The sequence below is a fragment of the Falco peregrinus genome, chromosome 3 (assembly GCF_023634155.1).
Source record: "Falco peregrinus isolate bFalPer1 chromosome 3, bFalPer1.pri, whole genome shotgun sequence".
In the NCBI taxonomy this organism is placed as follows: Eukaryota; Metazoa; Chordata; class Aves; order Falconiformes; family Falconidae; genus Falco; species Falco peregrinus.
Genome location: NC_073723.1, coordinates 100,325,123 through 100,350,075, shown reverse-complemented (window position 1 = coordinate 100,350,075; position 24,953 = coordinate 100,325,123). Strand labels below are relative to the sequence as shown.

At 44.4% G+C, this 24,953-nt stretch overlaps 1 protein-coding gene across 3 annotated transcripts in view; it reads left to right on the top strand.

Annotated features, from left to right (window-relative positions):
* MBOAT1 (membrane bound O-acyltransferase domain containing 1) overlaps window positions 1-24,953 on the top strand; it is a 58,035-nt gene that overhangs the window by 19,298 nt on the left and 13,784 nt on the right. Inside the window, exons 2-7 of one of the 3 annotated variants that reach the window (XM_055800087.1) lie at window positions 5,070-5,215; window positions 5,772-5,849; window positions 9,640-9,735; window positions 19,276-19,331; window positions 21,545-21,599; window positions 24,346-24,529. In XM_055800087.1, the coding sequence (XP_055656062.1) occupies window positions 5,070-5,215; window positions 5,772-5,849; window positions 9,640-9,735; window positions 19,276-19,331; window positions 21,545-21,599; window positions 24,346-24,529 (615 nt within the window). The remainder of the gene's footprint in view (window positions 1-5,069; window positions 5,216-5,771; window positions 5,850-9,639; window positions 9,736-19,275; window positions 19,332-21,544; window positions 21,600-24,345; window positions 24,530-24,953) is intronic. The other 2 variants (XM_055800089.1, XM_055800090.1) reach the window with 2 other exon arrangements.

Genomic DNA, 24,953 nt, shown 5'->3' with positions numbered 1-24,953 from the left:
TTATTTTGTGACTTGCCAACTGACTTTTACCCTTGCAAGGGCCCAGCTGCAGATGGGTCATGGGACCCTATAAAAGATAGAGGAAAAGGTTTTATGGTTAGGAAGTGGAAGAGATGACTTCCCAAGGTAATATGGCCTGCCTGTTGGTGGAGATGACCGAGAAGGTGGCTGTTGGTCCCTGGGAGTTCGTGCTTCCCCTTCTGACAGTACCAGTCCAACATCTGCCAAGTTGCTTTCACCCAGTTAAAAACAGGAGAAGATGCAAAGGCTTGAAGTAGATGGAACTAACCCTTACATACTCTGAGGGCTTTGATTTTAGCATAATAGTATAGGGGGATCTTGAAACCGTTATGTTTGGTTATTCTTCTGTCAACATCATGGGTGCTTGGTCGGTTGGTTTGACCTGTACTAGCTTTGTATAAAACTCAGTTTTGCAGTGTAAACATCACTTGGAGTTACTGCTGCTACAGAATTTGAATGGATAAAGGGAGGAACTACAGGTTGGTTTGTTTGGGTTTTTTTTTTTTCTCGTTGTCTGTACCTGGTGTTTACATGCTCTGGATCCATCTGGCCTTTTAAAGTCGACACTATTAGATATTAAAGAATTCCTTAACCAGACAACAGTAACCATCAGCTGAGTGGGGCTGGAGCTGTTCCAGATTTTCTCTCCCTCCAAAAGTGCCGATATCTTGTTTCTGCATTGCCATGCTGTCTTCAGCTGGCCATGACTCAGATACACGTCTTCCAGATGTCGTTGCAGACTGCCTTTCTGTCTTCCAACGTTTAATCATGGAAAATGAAAGGAAGGTAGTATCTTGCTTTGGCAACATATCATGTGCTCTGATTCCTAATTTTATTACATCTTATCCACTAGAGCATGGAAGACTGACTGTAAAAAGCAAAGGTGTTTCTTTTCTTCTTGCAAAGTTGAAACCAGACGTGCAAAAATTTGATGGCAACACCGAATAGACCCACTAAACCCATGGATTAAATGATTTACAATGGTGGGTCAGAATGAGAAGGGTTAATTCTCGTATAATTTCTGTTTCTGTGTTATTCTTGTGTGGGCACCATTCATCAATGTTTAGAAGCCCTCAATTTACTGTTGACAAAGTGTTTTTAGCAACAGTGGAAATAACCAAAAAGGAGTTACACGAACCCTTTTCTCTCTGGAAAGGGAAAAGGGAGGAAAGTGTGACTGCTGCTTCACTTGTGATGCAGCACAACATCTCTCAAATCATAGAGATCTGTTCACTTAGGTACCTTAAATATGTAGAGCGAAGAATAAAATTAATCTTAAGTGGAATGCAGTAAAGTCACTGTCAGAGGAGCTGGCAGTCTTTGTGTGTACGCATGTGAATGCTGCATGTGTGCAAAATGTTATGTATAAATAACTAATTAGAGGTGGTAGTTTTAAGAAAAACTATTATATCTCTCTGTTACTCTGTGGAGAACAGACCAGGTCTGGTCTTGTACCAGAGTTAGTGCTCAGGTTTACATACGCAGTTAAGCCTGCTAGACAGAACTAATTTTTCTCAACACTTGGAAAGGAGCACCCCAGTTTTACTGGTGTCTTGACGTTCGTCTTATCCTCAAACCCAAGAAACAAACAACTTCCCTCCCTCTCTTTGTGACGGGTTATAGTTAAGAAAAGATTTGGCCTGTTTTAGTCATGCTTTCAGCTTGGCTCAGGTGAACTCAGAAGGGAACAATCTGCAGGTGAATTCTGCAGTCAGTCAGAAAGTCAGTCTTGTGGTAAACTATGTGCTAGACCTTCTAATAAGTTCTGTGCAGCTAAATTTCATCCTGCAGACTGAACCCTGCAGAAATCAGAGGTCATCTTGCTGCATTCAGGTACTGAGTGTAGGGTAAAAGAAGTATTCTCCAATACTATTTCCCAATGTTTTTGCCCAACAGGTACCAAATACCTCATGGATGACAGAAAGGTTTTATCGGTAATTGTTGTGTTTACCTGGCTTTCTTGTTCATTGGTATCCCTCTCCCAAGCCCTCTGCTGCTGAATCCTTTAACGCCTATAGTGTTGCTTGTAATGTGTATGTGTTGCTGTAAATACACACCAAAAAAACCCTGAAAGTCTTAATGGTAAGCAAATTAAAACAAAGGCAGCGTGTTGTGTTTAGGGCAGTGTTGTCTGTCAGAAAAACACGGCCATGAAGTGGCAGAACCTGGAAAACTGCCAATGATTTCTAGTGGCTGCAGTTCGGCAGGGAGGGTAAAGGCGTGAATGTTCTTGGCCAGCGAGCCAGCGTTCTCTTTCTGCACTTCGTACTGCTTTTATTTTTCTCCTGATCCAAGAGTCGATCTCCCAAGCAAGGCATTGGGTACCACCTTCTCACTTCCTTTGTGCTGTTGTGGTGGGTCGCGTCACGTACATATGACACTAAGGAATCCTGATGTGAGTTTTTGACTCCAGCACCATCACTGTCACTGACAGACCCTCAAAAGGAGGGTTAATCTTTAGGGGTTTGAATCATAGCTGTAACTTCTCGTGGCGTGTTGTAGCCATTCCTACGTAAGGATCTTTCCAGTTTAATTCAGTACAAAAAGGGTGAACTAGTATTCTGAGATTATTGCTTGCCAAGTATATCGTGTCTGTGATATTTGGCTGCTTTGCAGAAACATCTCTTAGAAATGAAAAGCTGATTGAAACGTAAGGCGAGCATGTGCTTTTGCTGTTCTCCTGGTTTACCTCAACTCAAGCACAGAGGAAAAAACGTCTTGGTTAATTTGCACAACAGAAGGAGGCTGTGCTAGTGGCACAGTTGGTGTACTCATGCTAACTTTAATCCAAGTAGCACAGGTAAGCACGCTCAGAGGAACTGGTAGCGTAGGCAAGCAACAGCGTATGGATGCAAGGCTGCTGTGCCGTTGTGTACTGGATGTATGCTTGTGGTCTGAGCTGCTTGCTTGCTGCTGCTGCTGCTGTGAGTACCTGCCTTAGCTATGTAAACGCTGTTACAGTTGTGTTTGCCAGGGGATTTTGCATTTGCATTTTGCTGTGTGTGTGAACCTCTGAAGTCCCAGCATCTTTAACATCTCTAACTGAACATAGAAGAGCTAGATGAAAGTAAAAAAGTGAATGCTTGCTTATCTGGATGGTTTTTGCTGGTGTAAAGCTTCTGTGAGTGACGCTGCACGGAAAGGTGGTGTTGTCTTTTAAGCAGTCAGCCACATCAAGCTTCTTGGAGTCTCCACACTTTCCTCCTTCATACTGAATCAGAGGGGCTGTGCCACAGAGCTGAGCTGCACTGGATGTACTAGTATGACCCTAACTGGGAACAGGCTGGGGTGGGATTGAGCTTCACGGAATTGTCCTGGATGAGCTGGCATCCCATGGTCTTGGGAACTTGCTTAGAAAGGGTGCAGTCGGAGCAGCCTTGCAGGGGATGTCCTCTCTTCAGCCATTTCTGCAGTACCTCTGGCTGTGGGAGGAGGGCAGGGAGGAGTTGGTGGTTTTAGCGTATCTGTATGGTAATGGTCCAGATGAGTTTGGGATTTGCAGTACAGCACCTGGGTTTTGTGAGACCAGCACAATTTTATTCTCTTATTTTTAAATCTTGTGTGGAAAATAAGAATTACTTGCTTTTGTGTATAGTTCGATGATAGCGTCTGTTATAAACGCTGGTTGCTTACATGAACAAGAAATAAATTGATATTGGCTCTACTTCAAAGAATTAAATTTCAGCATATCTAAGTATTTAAGTTATTGCATTATTCTATTGCATGGCTGCCTGCGTCACTGAAATAAAGGAACTGCAGCAATGCAGCAAACAAACCTTTAATAAAAGCCTTTGCTTGAGCAGCGCCATGCTGGATGTAGTCCACTGGAATAAAAGCAGTTTGGGACTGTAGTGTCTTGTTAAACACATTGTAAATGTTTTGACAAGAAGCCTGGCTGGATCCAACCACCTCTGGACAGCCAGCATGTCAGAGCATTTCCGAGTGAGATATATCATCCTGTCCTGGACTGATGGCTTTGGGTAATCCTCTAATCCAGGTGATTGCTTAAATGTTGCAGCCTATTTAGTTTTGCTCAGTCTAGGATGACTTGCTGCTGGAGAGCTCAGGGTCATTTTATTTTATTTTTATTTTTTTTTAAAGAGGGACTGCAGCTGAATAAATGAATTAAACTCCAGCTGTCTAGGGTCCAGGCTGGATTTATGGATGTTGTATCCTAATGCTGTATTGCTTTGTTAGAGACAGCTGCTGAGCTCTGTTGTTCCACTGACTTCTGGGACTTTTGCTGTCAAAGAGAAGGTGACTTGAAGAAGGCAGCATGGTGTTGGTTTTGCTTTGAGGGCACTGAAGCAGTTGCTTGTCCTTTTGTCTGATGCAAGTACCCTCTAGTCATGGATTGCTTGCCCTCCACGTATACCTCTCTTGGGCTTCTACCGTGATTGCCGCCTCTTCGCGATGGGGCCAGACCACTTCCCATCCTCTATAGAGACATGCAGTAGCCAAAGAACAGTTGGAAGCATTTTCCTTTAGCTGTCTGCATGATGGTAGGGCAAAGTGGCTTTCATTGCGCTCTGAAACTGCAAAAAAATGGGAACTCGTCAGGCCTGCATGGAGGGTGCCGTGGAGTGGAGGATGACAGCTGAGGTGGCTGTCTGGTTATTGCTTAGGAAACAGCGTCACACCAGGATTGTTGATTTTGCCCTTGTTTTGGGGGTTGTTTTGGGGAGAAAGCAGGGCCCTGGGACAGTGCGTCAGAGTTCCAGTCTGCTCCTGGGCACTGCCTGCCAGGCAGAGGACAAGGAGGGGGTGACGTTCCCTGCAGCAGGTCTGGCCGGCCTGCCCCGATGGAACCGCTCCTCCTCTTGGCTGAGGGTTTGGGTGGCCACATGCTCCTTTAACTCCTCTGTTGCTGGCCAAGGAAGGTCCTGTTTGGGCTCACAAGTGAGAATGCTCAGAATCAAAAGATCCATTGCTCTTGCTTTCCCCTCACTTTTCCTGGCTCCACTTTTTATTGTTCTGAGCATGGAGAGACTCCTTTCCCTCCTTCTCCAAGAATCACAACCCTTTTTTGTTTTGTTTCTCTTTTACAGATCAATTTTGTAGCCTGTCAACTGTTTGCCCTTTTGGCTGCGTTTTGGTTTCGTATTTACTTGGGTCCCAGTCACGCCAGCTCCGCTGTTCGCCATGCATTTGCCACCCTCTTTGGAATATACTTTGCTGTCTTCTGCTTTGGGTGGTGAGTATTTAGTCACCATGTAGACAAGGCTTGGGTAAAAACATTTCTAAACTTTACATCAGCTTTTCTGGATTACATCTTTGTAGTCTTAAGACTCCTTCTATGTTATCCTAAAAAAAAAAAAAAAAACCCCAAAAAAACCAAACCCCAAATTCCTAACCAGCATAACCATCCCAAACCCCGAAAGTAAAATGAGCCATGGAAGTATTTGTAAGTGGAGTATTTAATCTGTGATGTTTTTTCTGGAAGTTAAAGCCACACCAGTCTGCTGTGAATATGTCTCTTTGGGAGAAGATGTGCCCAGTTTGGATGCACCCTTTGAGCCAGGCTGCTCTCTCTCCCAGTGAAACGCATTGACGATATCTTGTCAATAAGTATTAATCTATGTTGGATATTCAGGCTATAAAGATGTCATTGTGATAAACCATGTTTACTGGTACCCTGATGTGACATTGCATTTATGTCATTTGCATGGAAAAATACTCCCTTGCTCAGAACTGCCAGCCCTTCCAGGTCACGTAGAAATTATCTAAATGCTCACTTTGTTGTCTTCAAGGTATTCCATTCATCTTTTTGTCCTGGTGATGATGAACTATGGCATTATGAATATGGCGAGTATTCCCAACATCCACAGGTGAGCTGATGTGGCTGCAAGTCTGGAGCTGCCTCTCTGACAGCTTCTCTCCTTTCATGGAGAAGCATGAGGGCTCCTTAAGACCACCTTCTCTTCTTGCCTGCTTTTCTTTCCCAGTTGCTTGCAGGGGCTTTGTTCATTTGGTTACAGAAGCAGCTGTATTCTCCATTTGTGGTTTTTGCATTGACATATTGCATTTCCCTACAAAATTGCTGGCCTCAGAAGTTGGCTTTTGCAGGCTTACTAATTTATGCCCAAACCTCTGGTTTCTTAAACATAATGAAGTCATATTCTCCTTGGTCTTGTGTCCTTGAGGATCACTTTTGGTAATCCTTTTTAATGTGTTTTCCCCCTTGCTGTTTGGCCTTTAGGTATTTTCCACTTATTCTTGAGTTAGGTAGTTCAAGTAAGGTCACTGTTGCAAGCTTAACTTAGTCATCTACGAAATTAAGTCTTGCATTTGGTACTGGGCTTTGAGCTTGAAAAAGTAGAAAGTACCAGAAATGTCATTGCTTTGAAGCAGAAGCTTATGGCATCATCATGAGAAGTTCTCTACCATGGGATCTTTCTTGTCCCTGTACAAATGACTTAGAGGAAGGAAAGCACCTAAGACTCCTAAAGTGCTTTATCATACCAGTGCCGTCCTGGGCAAAAGACAAGAAGTGCTTTCATGTGAAAATGAAAACTACACAGCAGTTATATCTGCTTCTTCCACTGCCTAAGAGGAAGCTCATGTGGAGGAGCTCCGCTCAGGCGTGGAGCCTTCTCCTGTGGGTACCGTGCTCTCCAATAGAGTTCAGCACCTGGAATTTTTAAAATTGTGTAGGTGAGAGGCGTTTGCTTCCCATCGATCCGCACAAACAGGAATTCTGATTTGTAAAACTGCTTCTTTATAGCAGGCTAGAAGGATGAGCTGGCAGTTCTTCCCACTTCTTTTGTGTTGGGCTCCTTCGCAGCACGTGGGTAACACTGTGGTTGGGTTTGGGGGTGTGAGGGTGATTTCTGTCTCTGTGCCATGTGCCTGTTTCTGTCGGTGCTGCTGAATGCTCACCCCCACATCAGTCTGGGCTGGGGTACAGAAACCCTGTCTTCGCTTGTCTTCAGGGCCAGGGCTCTCTGAGGGGCTGATGCTCAGTTAGTCATCTCCCCTTCTTCTTTATCACTCCCTGGGACGACCCCTCTCTGATATCCAAATGGGAACCATCGCTCAGGTTTTCTCTAGGATTGTTTTGAAATGTGAACCATAAGCAACAGGCTTGTCTGTAGCAGTCACTGGCATCTTGCACCAGCAAGATGGGTATTAAGCAAGGAGGTTTTTTCCACCCCCTCACAGAGTGCAAAGCCTGGAAGTCCAGAGGTAATTAGTAATTAAAAAAAAAAAAAAAAGTAATTGGACAATGTTTATGAAAGAAATGTCATCCAGAGACCAGAAGGAAAAGGTGCTGAAAAAGAAAAAACAGTGTATTACATGTCTCCTGGTTGTTTTCCCTGCACATCACTTGGGGGAAATGTAGGGCTTACTGGTTGTAGATCAGAGAAGGAATCATCCCGTGCTTGTACCTTCCTAGACAAGCTGAGGTGGTGGCAGGGAAACGGGCACGGTTTCAGCAGGAAACTTCCTCACTTCTCGCTGTTCAGCCAATTAGTCACAATGGAAAAAATATCTGTATACTGCAATGCAAATTAAGCTGGTTCAGGCAGTGTCGCCCACTGCTGCAAGATAGTCCTATGCAAATTTGAGTCAACGTAAAATGGCAATGCAACGTGCCAGAAAGCCTTAGGAGGGAGGGCTGGGAGGATTGTGTGAGGACTTTTCTACTGTATTCTACTAGCCTTAGCAGCATGACTCAAAGTACATACACATTATTAATTTTGGCAAAATAACAGTGTATTCAAGCTGCTTGAGAATAAGCTTGAAAAATGCCAGTTTAAGGGCTGGACCAGTTCGTGGGGTGAGGGGTGAGGGGGCTCTGTAAGAGCATGGGATCCTTCATAGTGGGGCTCCAAGACTTGGCTTTTTTCCCCCCCAAAATGCGAGTGGAAGCAAACAAATGAAATAAACTACATAGTTTAACCTGTGTGCTCCTTTCCCTGGTTATTTTCTGCTAGTTTGCTCTCTGGTGAGGCTGCCAGCCTTCAAGGCCTATAAATAGACAAATTAATCTGGCACCAGAAATGCTCCCAGCTGCAGCAGCAGTTCTGTATCTCTCTCCCTGCTCACCTCCCTTTCAGTCTAGGTGTTTTACACTTAAGCACTGAGGCTTATTTTAGGTGCTTCATCCCGTCTATCACCGTTCCATGTCTGAGCTGGGTGACTTGCCTTTGTAGGGGTGCTTGCCATTCTCCATTGATGAGAAGGAGCTCAAGGACCTCACTGAGGCTGGACTGGATGCCTGACTCAGATAAAATAAGTTCAATTCTGCTCTGAATCTCCTAAAGAAGCTGTCGTCTCCCCTTAGTCTGCCTTTCATCCAGCTGTTTGCTGCGGGCTGCGTGACCTGCAGCCTGCCTTGCAATCCATCACTGTCACTCACACTGCAGTTTATTAGTCCCCCCGGAGTTAAAACTCATTTCTTTTAAAGCCAGCCATGATGTGACAAAAGCCTGGCTCATTTTCAGGCATCTGCTGACTGTTCCTCTTATCTGATTTCACTTTTAGTTTCCCACCGTGACCAATCCTCCCATGGCTCTGGGGGGACCCTTACCAGCCTGCCTGACCCCCCGTGGATCAGCTCCGCTGGGTGTGCAGGACATGCAGCCTCCTTTGTTGTCATTTGTAGACATGTAGTCTGTGGGTCTTTGCATCTTCTTCCCTACGTGGCTAACTGCTAATGCAGGGGGCACCAGTAGACCTGGTCCTGGTCTGTCCACATGATGCGAGTCTTCCATTCTGGTGTCCCAGCTCTCCATTGCACTGTCCAGTTTGCTTTGTCTGTCAGCCACTTTCAAAATATCCATCTGCTTCTTACCTCCCCAGTATCCTCTTTTTCTTGCTCAGGTAAATACGGGGAGAAGTTAGTGATGAAAGGCTGCGTCTGCCCCGCCCCCCCCCCCCGAGACTCAACACATCTAGTCCTCAGACCCTTCAGCTTAGCAAGAGTCACACTACTGTCCTGCCCAACAGAATTTTGTGGTCATCTTGAAAAGCAGAGTGTGAATTCGTCACACTCCACATAAGGAATGCTTCTTCTGTTGGACTCGATGAGCTGCAAAGTCCTTTCCAACCTCAGTGTTCGGTGATCCTTCTGGAAGGTGGTGTGTTTCAGCATGTAGAGATGAAAAAATTAGGTCAGGTGTCATTATCTGCCTTTACACAAAATCAGAAGAGAGAAAATATCTTCAACCTGAAATATTTGCTTTCTGGTATATTTGAGAAGGACTTGTACATGTAAATAAGGAACATTTACAGATGAAAGAGGCAGTGGATAACTTCAGCAACACACATACAATATCATCTGGCTTCAAATACTTGAGTCAGAAATTTCGAAGTATTATGTGAGGGTGGGACCTCTGAAACTGAAATGCCCAACTTGAAGTGATCCTATTTCTTTTCTTGCCCCCCAGCCCCAGGGTGAGGAGACACCCCGTAACGTTTCAGCTGGACACACAAAATCATCAGTCCTCTCTGAAAATTTCTGCCAGATCGTGTAACATAGCTTCAGACTTGTGAAGAACCTAATTTGCAAAAATCGAACTCCATTCCTAAACAAGCTCGATCCCAATTTGAGGGATTCTAGTTCTCGTTGGTACTTGTGTTGGTAACGATGTGTTCTGTGTGTTATGTTTTTAGGTACTCCTTTGTCGTAGCTATGGGATACCTCACGTTGTGCCACATAAGCCGAATATACATATTTCATTACGGTATTCTCACTACAGATTTTTCCGGGTGAGTGAGTCTGCAAGCTGGGTCCTGTGTCAATTAATATTAGTTGAATTCAGTACGTTTTAAGAATAATTTTGTGTGTTATCTGTGGAGCACCTGCAATTTTGTTTCCTTTAAGCCTTTTTTTTTTTTTTTTTTAAGGAAGGAATAAACACTGCAAGATTTTTGCATTGACTCATTGTTTCTGCTGTTTTCTTGCTAGGCACTATCTAGTTGGGAAGGTAGAGCTTGCTTTTCTAGGGCAGCCTGGGAGTGGGTGGGTGGGCACAGTGGCTCTCTGGAGCTGGAGGGGTGCTTACAGCCCTGGTGAGCAGCACAGTGGGTGCTCTGGTCCCTGGTGGGCTGCCCTCCTCCCGCCTTCCTAGGCACAGCTGGTGGCTCCGGGTCACCCTTTCCCTGGTTCTGACTGATGATGCTGCCCCAGCTGGGAAGGTGTTTCCCATGCTGGGCACTCCAGCCAGCGGGAGGGGTGAGTGGTGGGGGGAGCTGGGAGGTGGGTAGCCTGGGCAGAGGGACACGAGATCAGCTTTTGCTGTCAGTGCCAGTCATATGGGTTCTCTCACGGGGGCAGCTTGTGGCTGCTGCTGCTGTTTAAATAGCACAACTTTTTACATGCCCTGCATTCTGTGGAGTGGCATTTTTCATGTATCTCTGGTTTTGTTGAAGCAGTAGAGGATGCTTTGCAAAAGTACAGACAGCTAACCCTGTATATGTTGTTTATGAGAGGAGGGGATGCTTTTGTATGATTTAAAAACAATGTGCTAATCTGTATTCTACTCGCTTAATTGAACATCTGAATACAGAGAAATTAGGAACGTACTATGAAACATTTCTGTAAACCAGCACAGTAAATTGTAGATGCCTCTTCCAGGCCTCTGTCTTCTTGCAGGCATCGAGGTTTTTGCTGCCTGTGTGCATGTGTCTCTGTGTGAGCTGGTGGGTTTAAGCATTTAGTGAAATTTCAGGAGATAGGGGGAAAGCTCCTCTGAGACTTTTGAGGGTTTTTTATTCGAGCAGGGGGCAGAAATGGGAACTTGCTCATTTAGATCCGTTTAGTTCTATCATTTTTTTCTGCAGTTCTTTTAATACACAAAAGCACATTCTGAAAGAGCATGACATACCAAAAAGCCGGTGAATGGGATCAGAATGCTGTGGCTCTGTGTGTGTGAGACAGAAACGTGAGCGAGCTCTCCTGGATGTGCTGAGTGAGTGTGTTAGCTGGCTGTCTCTGAAGGCACGAAATACAGATCCAGCAGAGACTGGGGGGGAGGAGAAGAGGAGTGGTGGTTGTTTGTATTATGGACTAGGTAGCATTTTTCTGCTCTCTTGATGAGAAAGGAGCTAGTCTTATCTAATGACGAGCTTGAGGATAAAAATGGTACTGAAAGACTAACACCTGAACTGAATCTGTTATTTGATTTTGTTCTGATGCTTCAAGATATAAAACAATTTCTAAAATTCCGTCAAACATCAAACTACCAGGTGGTAAAGAACTGCCAAATGTAGTATGGATATGAACTACATCTTCATGGCATATTTTAAAAGCTAAGAATAAATAAAAATATTGTAGTGGTATTAATAAAAACTTGCAATCCAAAGTGCTAAAAGCCAGGTCAGCATCATAAATCTGTCTTAAAACCCCTTTTCTTCAGCTGTAATTGCTATGTGCCCACTGAGGCTTCGTGCACATGCCTAAACAGATGTGATGACCCAGAGAGACAAAATATCCTCCCTGATCACATTTTTTCCATGTATGAGCAGCATCTGAACCTCCTGTTGCTCCTTTTCCCGTGTTTGATGGTTCCTCATCTCTTGCATGTGGTAATAGGGAAGCATTGAAACAGGCTCCTGGCCAGAGGGATGGCCTCGACGTTCTCCCTCAGGACTTCAGAAACAACCAAGACAGAATCCACAGAGTGATGCCCATCTCCCTCCAGCCTCCCACCCTTTTGGGCCAGTGTGCCCGGGGATATGTGCTGAGAAGGCAAAATACCGCATTTCAGGGAATCTTAGAGGGAGCAAAAAGCCTGTTATCTGCTGACTTGTGTTTGGTATCCCCTAAGTCTCTGGTGCTATCCGAATGCAAAGGGGATGTTTTAATCCACATCAAATAGGCACGTTACTGGTCCTGGTGCCATCAGCTTGCCATGTCAGTTCCCTACGGTGACGAGCCAGACATTACAGGAGTGTTTCCCAGTGTTGGTGCTGCAAGCTGGCATACCTCGTTTGCTCTCTTGACCTGCTTTGTGCACCTAACAGCTTGCATGCATAACCCTTCTCATGCGTGCTTGCAGATGCCTTTGGTTGGTTCTTTAGTAATAGATGGTTGTGCCATTTGCTTGGAGTCTCCCCGTTTTGAGAACACAGCTTGTAAAACACAGGTAGAGGTGGAGAGAGTAACTAACTTTGGAGTCATGTCTTAAGCAAACTGGAAAATGGAAGATGAAACTGTGACTCGTCACTTCAGTGTTAAGGACACTTGTTCCGTGCTGGTGACTAGTTAATTCCTCTAACTCATGCAAAGGGTGGGTTTCGTTACTGACTTCCACATCAAAACTGTACTCAAGCTGTTTGCAGCAATTTCTTGATTTAAGAGGATTTTATATAATGCATAGTACTTCGGTGAAATCTCCATTTTCATGTTGTTTGGTGTTTTTTTTTTTTTAAACTACATGCCAGGTTTTAATGAAAACCAGTTCCAGTTTGCTACACATTACATTTAAAGAAAATAATATTAAAATTACATAGATTTTTATCAAAGTTCTTTCATTTATATTATTTCACAAAAATGTGGTGACATAGTTTAGGAATTTTCTCTTGACTAGTTTCTCAAAGAAAGCTATTCATTTTTGAACACTAATTGTAAAATACTGCAACGCTGTGCTTTCCCCCTTAATTCAAGTCAATCTTTGAGAGACGTGCATATTTTATTTTGCTTGGTTTGCCATGGCATTTATACATTGTACCTGGGAAAACTAAGTCCTAACTCTTTATCTCTCTTTTTCTCTCTCTTATTTCTTCTTCTTTATGCTAAGAGGATTATGCTGGTAAGTTGCCTGGTTTCTATACAACTTTATAAAAATGGTAATACTAACATACAGTTTGTCTTGTGTTTGGTTTTTTGTTTGTGGGTTTGTTTTTTTTTTTTTGTATTGCAGGCTCAGACTAAGTATAGTAATATTATGGCTTTAGGGAAATATTAGTTTAAAATAAACCAAAGGATCTTGACTTTTGGAAACTAGCAATAGATATGGTTTCAATCTAGCAAGCTACATGAGCAAATGCCACATGCATATGAACATCTGGATGGAATTCAGCGGAGCTCCTCATCTGTATCACGTTGTGTCTGCTTTAATCCTTTGCTGATTTAAGACCAGAGGGCTTTTTGGTTTCCTCTTTGAATTCTTGCAGTGTCTCAGCAAAATTTCCTAATGTTGCAGCTCATTTGGTGAATGTCAGGGAGTGATCCTGCATATGTGAGTTTCTTGGTGCCATTCCTGACGGAAAAGGAACTGGGTTTGTGACAACCACCTTGTGCCCTGGCATTGCTTTCAGTCTTCTGGTGGTCATAGGGAGAGGGAGACTTGAGCAGTTTTCGTCCCTGCAGATGTCAAATCTGAACCTCTTACAGGAGTGTTTGGGTGGACATCACCCTGCAGAAAGGACGGACACCTTTATGTGTTCTCTCTATCCCAACTGCAGATCAGCAGCAGCGTTCTCAGCAATCCACTTGGAGAGGGATGGTCCTTGCAGGAGCCCTCTCGAGAGGCCATATAGGCAGATGCTTCAGCAACAAGTGTCACTCCAGGCAGTGAATTTTTGTGGGGTGGTTAGTGCTTTGTGGCTGGTTTTTCCCCTCTCAGTGGCTTATTATCAACCATAAAAGAAAGGAACAAAGGTCCAACAGCTGTTTTTCACAAAGGAAATACTTTTACTGATGGAAACAAACACAGATCTGCTCTGTTACCGTAATAAAACACAGCGCAGAAATACTAACTGGACCTGTGGGTTCAGTTGGTTGTTTTTATTTTCTTGTCTTTTAAATATATGGAGTGCAACATGTTGTTGCAGTGTGTGTTCCAGCAGCTCCGGGTAACTTTGGTCCGCAGCGAGTCCCCAGAGGCAGCAGAGCAACGTAGGTGAGGATGGTTAAGGGGGGCCAGTCTGTTTGCTGTGCCCACTCGCTGCTTGGCTGCTCCGCTGGCCGTCTGTCTGCTGGAAACTGCACGGAGATCACTTACACAGAAGCCCTGCAAGATTTTCGCAATGTGGGAATTAGCCACAATTCAAGCAGGCAGTTGCTACTAGAGAGTTCCACATATCTAGTGCATCCCAGGATGCTTCCTCAGAAGTGAAGTAAAATGCTTTGATTGTGAGGGCGTTGGCAGTGCTGTTCGGGAGCTTTCACCATGAAGCAAATTCGAAGTTGCTTTAGAGGCACGAGTGTGTTCAGAGCGGTGTTGTACCTCGGTGTGCTTCAGCACTTCTTCATTTTGCTGTGGAAAGCAGAAGTAAAAGCCCACTGCCAGTGAAGCCATTGTGGTGTCTGGCTTGGCGATGCCCTCAGCAGCACCGTTGATGTCATAGCAGAGGGTGACCGGGTGAACTTCTCGTCGGGGTTTCAGGGCTGAAGAGATAAACCTGAAATAAATGTTTGCTGGTTTGGAGTCTTGTCGGCAATAAGCCTTTTGACTCCACCTCCTCGCTTAGTGAAATCAGGTCAGTGGAAACTATTTCTAGTGAGCGGGTGCCAGACTCCTCTGCGGGATTACCTAAGGTCAGGCAGGCTCTGCTCGGCAAATGTCTCGTCTCTCGCCAGCATTGGAGCTGGCTCGGTGCAGAAGCCAGCCTGGGATACAGGGAGGATCCGCACAATAGCCTGCAAACAGACACTAACAGCTTTAGTTCCACTGGCCTGTGCTGCTGGGCAAATTTATTACACTGGGGCAAGCCACATTTAATTTTTTTTTATCTCTTTATCTTAAAAATAATGTTTAAAAAACATTAACTGGCATGTTTTCATTTGGAAGGTTTAATTTGGGGTAAAACCCTCTATTGAGCATTCTGTGAAAACTGTTGCATCTTTGTCTTATGTTTATCTTTCAAGGCATCTAATATAGGGTAAAGACAGGGTTTTTTATTTATTTTATTTGTTGAAATTTCCTATTTCATACTGACTCCCTGGGACAAGTTATTGATGATTATTGTATTATTTTTTTTATTAAAAGTTGGCCACTATGTTTTTTGCGTAGGAGGTACAATACAGCTACAACCGGAGAGTAAACCCTTAGCCAATATATAAAACATGGAGCTGGGGGGAAGTCACACCACGTGTAAATGAAAAACTGTGCTAGTTTGTAACTGTGGTGCTTAGCAGGACAGGCAAAGAGGAGAGGGTGTGGAATCAGCGCTTTGCACGTGGCTGCAAAGTGATCAGAAGGTGTTGAAGTACGATGGAGTTCATCGTTCAGGCTTTTAAAATGTGCTTTATTTCAAACGCTTCCTTCCCAGGGGTAGGTCTTCACTCTTCATCTGTAAATGCAAGTGTAGCAGGTAGATTTTCTTTTTCAATGCAACCTAGTGATTTGCCCCACTCCGATAACCTGTGCATCTCTCAAAATTTGGGAGAAAGAAGGGTTATTGGAAGTTTTATCGTTTCATTAACTTCCCTTCTTGTTTGTAGCACTACTGACTTTGTCCAGTAGAGTCTAAGGTTTAAAATATTACCATGTCAGAACCAATTGACTATATGTGATATGATGCTTTGTTTTATGTATTAACTTGCTCAGCATTTTATTGCTGTTTAAAATCAGAGCTTGCCTGAAAGGGTGAATAGACATGCCGATTCAATACTCTGGCATTGCTAAGTTTTAATAATCAAAACTCACGTGTGTATTTAGGAAATGATTATGTTATTTTTCCCCCCTAAATTAAATATATTTTTCTTATCTAATTTTCAATGTTATTTCAAGACTTACATCCTCGTGCATTGCTCTGCAAATCTGGGGGAAAGGACTATTTTTCATTCTGAAGAAACAAAACCAGACTTGTTGTGTGATGAGGAGGGGTTAGAAAGTCCCCAGGGAGCAGTGGGACAGGTGCGTGTGTGTGGAAGTGGGGGGGTCTCCGCACCCCAAAGGGGTGCCAGAAGAAGGGAGAGCTCTGGCACTGCCATAGCTCTGTTGCGCTCTACCCTTTCTTGCGGCGAAGGCTTGGTCCTCCTGTGGGATCAAGTCAGTGGGGGGACAGTGGACAGCTGAGCGGGGAGGAAGATGCTCCCTGTTCACCCGAAACCTTGCTTACCCTTTCTGTGAGGCATTTAATAATACCTGATACTGGTCTTGTGAAAGATTAGAGAGTGTCATACCGTTGCCACTGTACAGCAGGTTTCCATCTTCCTGAGTCGGGTGTGGAAAAGAGATTGAATAGGGTATGGAAGAGAGATTGAGTAAGGTGTGGAGGAGATACTGAGTAGGGTATGGAAGAGATACATAAACGTGTAATACGATGGTGGCGGGATTGAAGACTGAAGGTATCTCAAGTACACTTTGTGGGTCTTCCTCCCACCTGCGGTGTCAGCAGCATCTCTTTTGCGCCTGCTTGGCTCCTTTGCAGCTGGGGTTTGAGGGAGGCAAACTGTCTTTTCTGATTAAAGTGCACTAAAGGCTGACTTATTCTGCTGGGTTACAGCATGCTGTCAATGAGCTGATGAATTCCTAATATAGGTGAAGAAAACCTCTCTCTCCCCCGTGTTTATACATTGTACAACTTCAGTGCAGGCTGTGCTTCTGCTTCCCTCAGCTCCTCAGCACATCAGGATTGTTTGCATTTTGGTTCTCTCTGGCTTACAGTGGGGGGCCCAATTTTCTAAGACAAGTGTCTAAACGTAGGCTCTTACAGGCATACGGGTTTGGCTCTGAGCCTGAGGTGTAAAGTTACCCTGTTCAATATTGGCATGAAGCGCTTGCCATAAGAAACATATGCAACAAATTGAACCAGTTTGAAACAAGTGTTAGTGTTCACCCGTAAAGCTAAAAGGTCAAACACTGACAAAATAAAAATCTGTGTTTATTGGAGTAGAACTGCTGGTTCACTGACAGCCTCTATCTCTTCAGGATTAAAAAGCCCTGCTTTTTCATATGCTTAAAGGATTGGGATTTAGGTGTCTTTGAAAGCAAAGCTAGATTTTGTCTGAATGGGAAAATCTACTTTGAGAAATAGGGTGTTGAAGGTAATGGTGAAAACAGCTTACAAATAGCTTTTCTTGAAAGTTGAATTGGAATAAAAATTAGAATGACGCTTTCACAATATTGGAGTTGTCTGAAGGGTGAAAAGTCATTGCTGAATTAGTCCATTCTGCAGCTGCCATCGATGCTCTAGTGACCCAAGGAGAGCTGCTGTACAAACCTGGTGTTTCGGTTCTATTCCTGATCTGCATATATTTAAGCTTGTTTTGGATTTTATGAGCAAGCTTTTTTACTGACATTTCACACAGAAGCTGCTGAAACAATAAAAATAGTTTCTGATTAAGAAATTGGCTGATATCATATGTTCTCTGTTTTGGGATGGAAAATGCAAATTACCCATGCAGAATTACCTGTGGACTCTCGGAAAAGACCAGCCGTATTTAGTATTTAAAAAAAAAAAAAAAAAAAAAAGACCACTTATGATGAAAGAATGTCTTTTTCCAGTATTCTTGTGTTTACCATGCTCAGCAAACGAATTATCTTGAAAATCAGTTTGGTTTATCATAGTGGGATAAGTAGATTGCAGTTTATCTTAGCCATCGGGTTTACATTTGATTGTAAACAGTAGGTCCATTTAGCTGAGGATGATTCAGAACCTCTTGAAAATCTCCGCAGAACACGAATATTTGGTGTTATTTTAGACAGAGATATCATTGAATGTAACTTTTGCTTTTTTTTTCTCCTTCCCTTGAGGAATGGGTGGGGAAAATACAGTCCTCAAACTAAAACAAAGCCTTCAGCTTTTTTTATTTAATGGAATTCCAGAAAATATATTATAATTAAAATAAATAGCCATAATATTCATCTAAATATACATAATATTCATCTACATATCTTTAAAAAGTTCCATATATCGGTCATACTCTGTAAATTGCACAAGCACAAATTCAGGTTTGAATTTCCATGTTGAAGACATCATCTGTGCTCAAGGAGAAACCTCTGTGCGGTTTGTGTTGGTGACTTATCACCAAGCTGAGCAAAAGTCTGTTGTATTAATCCTCAGCAGAGACCAATATATTCCACAGAACTGGTTTTACATATACTCGCCACTCTTCATGCTTTTTAAAACAGTGGTGTACTCTCACCGCCCGTGACAGCCGCCTGGCCATGGCGTTGTGAAGGTCTCGTAGGCAGTATGGGCTCTGGGCACCCTGTGCTGCTGTCCCCAGCAGCGGGGACGTGGGGACAGGCAGCGTTTAGCAGGTGCTCATCCCTCGCTTTGCCGACCGTGGGTCCTTCCAGATACCAGATGTTCAGCGCTGGGTTTTGTGTTTGGGGCTCCACAGCCCGTAGAAGCTGCGTATGGATGAGTTACCCCTCCAGCCCCTGCAGTGGGGGACTGGTTAGTTGTCCCCATGGTTTTCCCCTCATCTTCTTTCTTCTGAATGCTCCTGGCTGTGTCCTTTATCCTCATGGGAACCAGCTCCTGGTGCCACCAAGCTGAATTTTGCCACCTTCTCCTATCCCTTAGCTGCAGCAGCTCGCGCTTGCCTGCAGTGCTGAGCAGCTCTGCGAAGGTGGATGCGGGCAGTGTAAGCAGCCTGCTGAACTGCTGAATGCAGCAGCTGTTCCTGCGCGGCTGCTTTGGCTGCACCAAAGCTGCTGGGTGCTTGTAGCCTGTGAGTGTGGCTCAAGTGCAGCTAGCACACATTTTTGTGAGGCTCCTGACCCCAGACACTCCCAGCTGGATGGTACACCTCGGGCAGGCTGTCCACAGGCACTTGCATGGCCAAGCAGCTAGTGGGAAACTGCTGTGCTGACACCTACGCTGATAATTGCATGCAGTCCGAATTGGTAGGGCTGTTCATGCGGGGAAATAGGCATGTGTATCTGCAGGGCTGACTTTTTTTTAGGGCGCTGGGGAGATGAACAACAGGAGAGTAACAGCAACAGGAGCCAAGGTTCTATTACGGAGCGTTGCTGTACTCTGGCGTTGCATCACGTGGAGCTTGAATTTGGCCTTTGCCTGAAAGGAAGCCTGGCGGGCTGCAGGGGCTGGTGTTTCCTAGGGTGTGATTGCTTCTGAATTACAATTTGCACCGCTGCAGGATGGGGAGACACAAAGTAAGGCTTTGTGCGCGCTTACCAATTAAAAATTCCTGTGCAAGTTACTGTGGTGTTGTTTTGAACCCAGGCAATTGTCTTATGCCTGAGTTCCTCCTTCAGTTTTAATTGGATGTTTTCCACTTGTTGCTAATACAGTGATGCCTTTTAAAGGGGTAAAGGCATTCAGTAAGGAGGTCGGGAAGAACTGGTATTACAAGACATGTAACTGTTTTTTCTGTCTTTGTTATAGTCCGCTGATGATAATTACACAGAAGATCACAACACTTGCGTGCCAGTTACATGATGGTAAGAAAAGGAATCTCTTGCCATGTCCTGAAGACAGCCTTTTTATGCCAGTGCGCTCTGGAGTTACAGAGTGGATGAATGTAGTTCAGTGAGTTGCTCCAAATGAAGAAGACAAATGCTTTGTGGAAGAAAATGAGAAACTTCCAGTTTTGATCAGTTCTCTAGGATCAAACTGTCTTTGCAGTAACGAAGACAACTCTGTTCCCCTTTGGGTGCTCTGCTTCCCGGGGGCCCAATTTGGATTTTAGCTTGTACCAGTATCTGCTGTTTAGATGATACAGTGCATCTCCATTCAGCTCTCTGAAGCTGTGCTTGGTTCTCAAAAATCTAGAGTTGTGTTTTGCACATAGGTTGAGTCATTAATGTTAATGTGGCAAAAATGTGCTGTCACTGTTCTATTCAGTGACAATATACTCCACGAGCTGTAAGAGATGGAATTCAATAGCTTTTTCCCAGGGCAGGGAGAAGCACAGTTGCAAGGAAAATAGCATTGTCTTCAGTCTTGTGCTGCGCTACGACAAAGAGCGCTATTATTTCCCAATGAAATGCCTGTGTCCAGTACAGTGCAAAGACTAGAAATGTCGGTTGTTGTCAGGTACCGTTATTGCTCCTGTCTTCTGATGCTGCAGCGTGAATTTCTGACGGTCCAAGCTCCACTGCTTTGTGAGCTCTGGGTGACTAAAGCCTGCACTGAGTTGTTACAATTTAGGATTTAGCTGATGGCCATGCCACAGCCTGCAGGCGCTGGCACTGTTTGCCAGCCAAGTTTACACAAGTGGGTGTAATGCTTTTAGCTGGCTATGATGGGTGCAGCCTGAAGCTCGGCTAATTAACCTTGTTGTTGATTCATGTTGCTGGGACTTCTTGGGTTCGTTATTTAAGCTAGCTGGCTCAGGTATCGCTCTGTGCCACGGCGGTGTGCAGCCTCAGTGCACACCTAGGATATCGAAGGTAAACCAACAGACAGAAAGGAAAAGATAACAGCAGAGGCAGGAGAATTGCAAGCAAACCAGAAATCCTACAGATTAGTGGTGGTGGAAAAGGCTCACGATGTTGTGAGCGTTCATACATGGAGTGGTTGATCGAATGGGAGCAGCTTGCAGTCCGGGCACCAGTGACAAATTTCTATTTGTAAAAATTTAACGCAGCTGCCCATAAATGGGAGCAGACAAACAAAATACCCAGCCCCTTAAGTAATCAGGCGTTTAATTGTTTCCCTGGAACTCACACCCTCCCCAGTAGTATTTACAAACTGAAATAGTGGAGGGAGAATGGAAATAAGCAGCTTAGTAGCAGTATTTTTAGGAAATGGGTCCTCTGTGTGTGTTGGTGATTATGGGCAGTACGTTTAGGACAGCAGTGTTAATTGATGCCCAGCCCCTGGTCTGGTGAAGCTGTAGATCTGCCTGCTCAGCATCAAGTGAGTGACTCATCTCGTAGTGAGTTCTGCTGAAGCCGGTGGGATTCCTCACAGACGGCACAGCTAAAGCTTCGGAGTGAAGGTTTTGAGATATTTTCTATGAGCAACATCTGTTTACACACCAGCCATCATACAAGATTTTTCCATCACTTCCCTGGGACAGCGAGTCTGTGCTCTACCTCTGGCCCCAAAGGTCTTGTGCACTCAACAGGAGGCTGCCCTTCCAGTCTGGACCTTGTACAATTCCAGATTATGACTGGTGTGTGTGTTCAGGCTCACACCAGCAGCAGCCAGGCAGCTCGTTCACAGCAGTGGAGCTTCTGTTCCCTGAGAGCCTGTTTCTCTGCCCCTGCCCGCTCCTCCTGCTGTGAAATGCTCCATTTCTCACCAAGGAGCCAGCAGGATGCTTGAGCTTAAATGAGCCAGCGGCTTCTGGGAACGGAGGTTTTTCCAGCCTGGGACGGTTGGTAGAGGCTGCTGGGGGTTGCTGCCAGTTGGTGGCATTGGGGGCTGTGTTGTGCATGTGGGAATACTGTGGCCGCTTCTCTGGGAAGCGTAGCAAGGGTGGGAGGGGCGGAATGAGGTAAAGGAATGGGTAAAGAGGTAGGGTAGAACATAATATACTAGACCTACAAGTTAGGAATCGAACTGTATTATGACTGCCTGTGACAAAGAAAATCTTGACATTTATGGCTTTAGAAAGTTAAGTGTGGGATGCAAACATAAGGCTTTGGGGATAGCTTTTGCTGGTTGGCTTTCGGAAAGATCTAATGTGACTTTTCTTTCTCTCAAGGAATAGGGCGACAAGCTGAGGAACTCACTGCTGAGCAAAATCGCCTTGCCGTAAAGTAAGAGTTTAATTCCCCTAGTGATTTCTGTTCAGTTTCATGCAAAGAAGTTCAGTGTTCACGTTGTGGGGGTTTGGGGTTTCAGGTTTTTTTTGAGGGATTGGGTGGTTGGTTTTTGATTTTTGGGTGTTTTTTTTCCTTTGCAATGTCAAGACCAACTTAGTGGCCCAGCCATGAAAATCTTCCCTTCTTCTTTCCAGTCCATGATAAGCTGAAAGTTCTACCTACTTCTATTTGCTTGAGCAGTTTTGGTTTTGCAATGCTGCTGTCAGTGCCCTCCTTACACAAACATAGCTTCTCTGCTATGTTCCTTGATTCAACGCAGGACTCCTGCCTTCATCACCCTGTGATAAAGCACTGAGGTGCTTGGCAACGTCCCATTGACTTAAATATATATTCCACATGCAACCAAACCAGTCTTCACTGAATCAGCTCTTACATTCAGGCTAAGACTGTACTACATGGACTTTTTGGCTGTTGTCTTCATCCTATCTGTGATAATGTTATTTTTCCAAACAGAACACTCCTCCTCCATCAGCAAACTGCTGCATAGTAAAAATCCGTTTTGGTTTGAAGTACTGCTTTGCTTTGCCATAACTTTTGGACACTGAAATTTTATTTTTCCTATCTCCCTCTGTAACATTAATACTTCTAGTCCTTCACGTTATGTATCTAGTCTTTTCAGTTTTCAGAGGGAAACTGCACAGAAATCACATCTTTGAGTGCCCTTTTTATTCTAGTTTGTCTCTCAATTCAAGTGCAGGATGCAGGTGAATTTTTTTTTTTAGAAGGACTAGCGTTACAGAACTAGTCGTAGAACCATACCTACTTTTCAGCATGAAGCGTTTGTTTAGGGCCAAGGAAATTCCATTCATTTCCAAGGCAGAAGCTTCAGCCGTCAGAAAGCCCGCCTATGAGCTTCTAAAAGTAAGGAAGGAATAATTTCTTGAAAAGCAAAAATCCTGTGTAACTTTTGCTGTGCCCCATAGCTTTGTGTCTATTTCTAAAGCTCATAGCATAATGTTTAACGGCACTGGGCCCTTGTGACCGTATGATTAATTCTAGTCAAATTCTCACCAAACAGGCTTTTTTTTTTTTTTTCCCCCTCTCGTACAGTAGATGAGCTCATAATAGAAAAGTACATGCCAATAGCTCAAGTGTCAGTGGCAGACAAGTTGTAACTGAAGAGTTTTAAATCCCCTTTGGTAATACAGCCTTTTGTCTTCCCTCCTGCTCTTGGTCTGTTTTTGTTTCTTACTCATCCTCTGTACATTCCTTCATGCATTGCTCATGTCTCTCCACCCAACCATGTGCAGAATCTAAGTTGAAACTAATGACTTTATTTTTAATCCTACTGTAGAGCTCGGAAGCCCAAATCACGGACCCAGTGTTGCAGGACAGAAAGATGAGCCTTACTCCCGATTGTTTGCTGCATCTTTCTGTGAAACGCTTCCACCAGAGAACATGTCGTTCAGTCACTAACATCTACAATAACCAGTAGAGTGAACGCAGAAAATCCTGGCTAAGCTAACTGTTTATTCAAACTAATTCTGCTTCAGCATAGAAGTAGGCAACGGCAAATGTTTAACTGTTGCATAGTTTTTCTGCTAGAAATTTATGGTTTGGTCCGAAATGATTTTAAGTGGATTTTGCTTTATGTGTGTCCCTCTGTGTCTTGCCCAGGAGAACCCGGCAGCACTGTGCCCTGCTTGCTGCCCTCAGCTGGGGGCTCCTCGTTTGCTTGGATGGTGACTGTTAGCACATTTGTGGAGAGCACTTTGTATCAGTTCAGAGTTTAGACATTGGTGATTCCATCACATAAATACAAGTAGCTTGACAATTTACAAATTACAGTAGGGGGGAGAGGCCTCTGCATCTTCCTTTTCCATCCTACTGCTCTGTAGCAAGGGCAGTGGGTTGTCTTCATTGTACATCTAATGTAGAAACCCCAAAGGAACTTGCAAAATGGAAATAACGAGCACGATGCACTTTCTTTGACTTTCATCTTCAGCTGTCTTTTGATTTATGTGTTTTTTTCCCATGAGTTCCTTTTCCTGTTCATGATGCAATAGGGGCAATTACTTCCTTTATTTGCAGAGGAGGACAGATGCCTCTTCATTCTCTTCCTCTGTGTCTCACAGCACACTTCCCATTTTTCAAAAGGCTGGACTGAAGGGTGGGTGGGAGCTCCTCTCAGGCCTGAAAGCCCTGGTCTTAAACACTCCCTGCCCTGGGGTTTGCATAACCAGGCAAGGTACTGCCTTCCACAGCTTGGTGAGACCAGCGTCCCCCAGCTTGTGGTCTGCCAGCTGTTACTGGTCCCTGACATACTGGACAGATGTCCCAAACCAGTTACCAGCTTCTCACTCCTGCTACTGCTAGCCCGTTCAAAATGCGCAAGTCAGTTTGTTAGAGAGTGGGTATGTATGACTGGTTTTAGCTAAGATGTTCCTAGTAATGAGATTATAACTTTTCAAATCAGTAACATTCAGTTACCTGTGGCTGAAGCTCATCCACGTTACCCTTGGTCTGACTGCCACCTGCCAGGCATCACCGGGACACGAGACCCGGTGCTGGATCTGCTCCAAAAGACCTAGTGAGCTTTCAGCTGGAGGGAGGATGGCAGGACGGAGCTGGGGCTGAGGCAGGTGGTGCAACAAAAAGCGTTCGTGGAAGCCTTTGCTGTGTTTGACCTTGTTTTCATTTGGTTCCCTGTTGTTTTGGTGGGTGTGGATGGTTTTCACAGGTCAAGACCTTCTTTACTGGAGTATTTAAGCTATCTCCTCAATTTTATGAGCATCATCGCTGGACCTTGCAGCAATTACAAGGATTATATAGCCTTCATTGAAGGAAGGCACGTGCACGTGAAACTGTTAGAAGTGAACTGGAAGCAGAAGGGTTATGACAGACTTCCCGATCCTTCTCCAACTGTAAGTTTTAAAGTGACAAAGATTTATTGTGAAGGGCGGGAGAGCAGAGCTTCGTACATCATTCTCATAATTAAAAGCTAAGAAGAAAAACCTTTTTTTGTTTTTACATCTAATGTAAACCAGTAAACAATACAGTGGTTTTTTACTGTGACGTGGCTGCTGGTGTTATCACAGGGTCGGGGTGAAGGGGCTAGGGTCTTCCTCTTGAATTCCCCAGTGCGTTTGGCTTGCAGAATGGGTCACTGGTGAAGGGTGTCCTTTGTGCAGCAGTGGGAACGGTCTGACAAAAGGTTCTGACAACGATGAGCTGCAGTTCAGCTCCAGGCAGAGGAGCCAAGGTCAGGAAAAAAACCCCAAGTCAGATCTCACCCGTAGTGCAGGAGATACTCGACGTACACGAGTCACAGCTGGGCAGACACTGTAG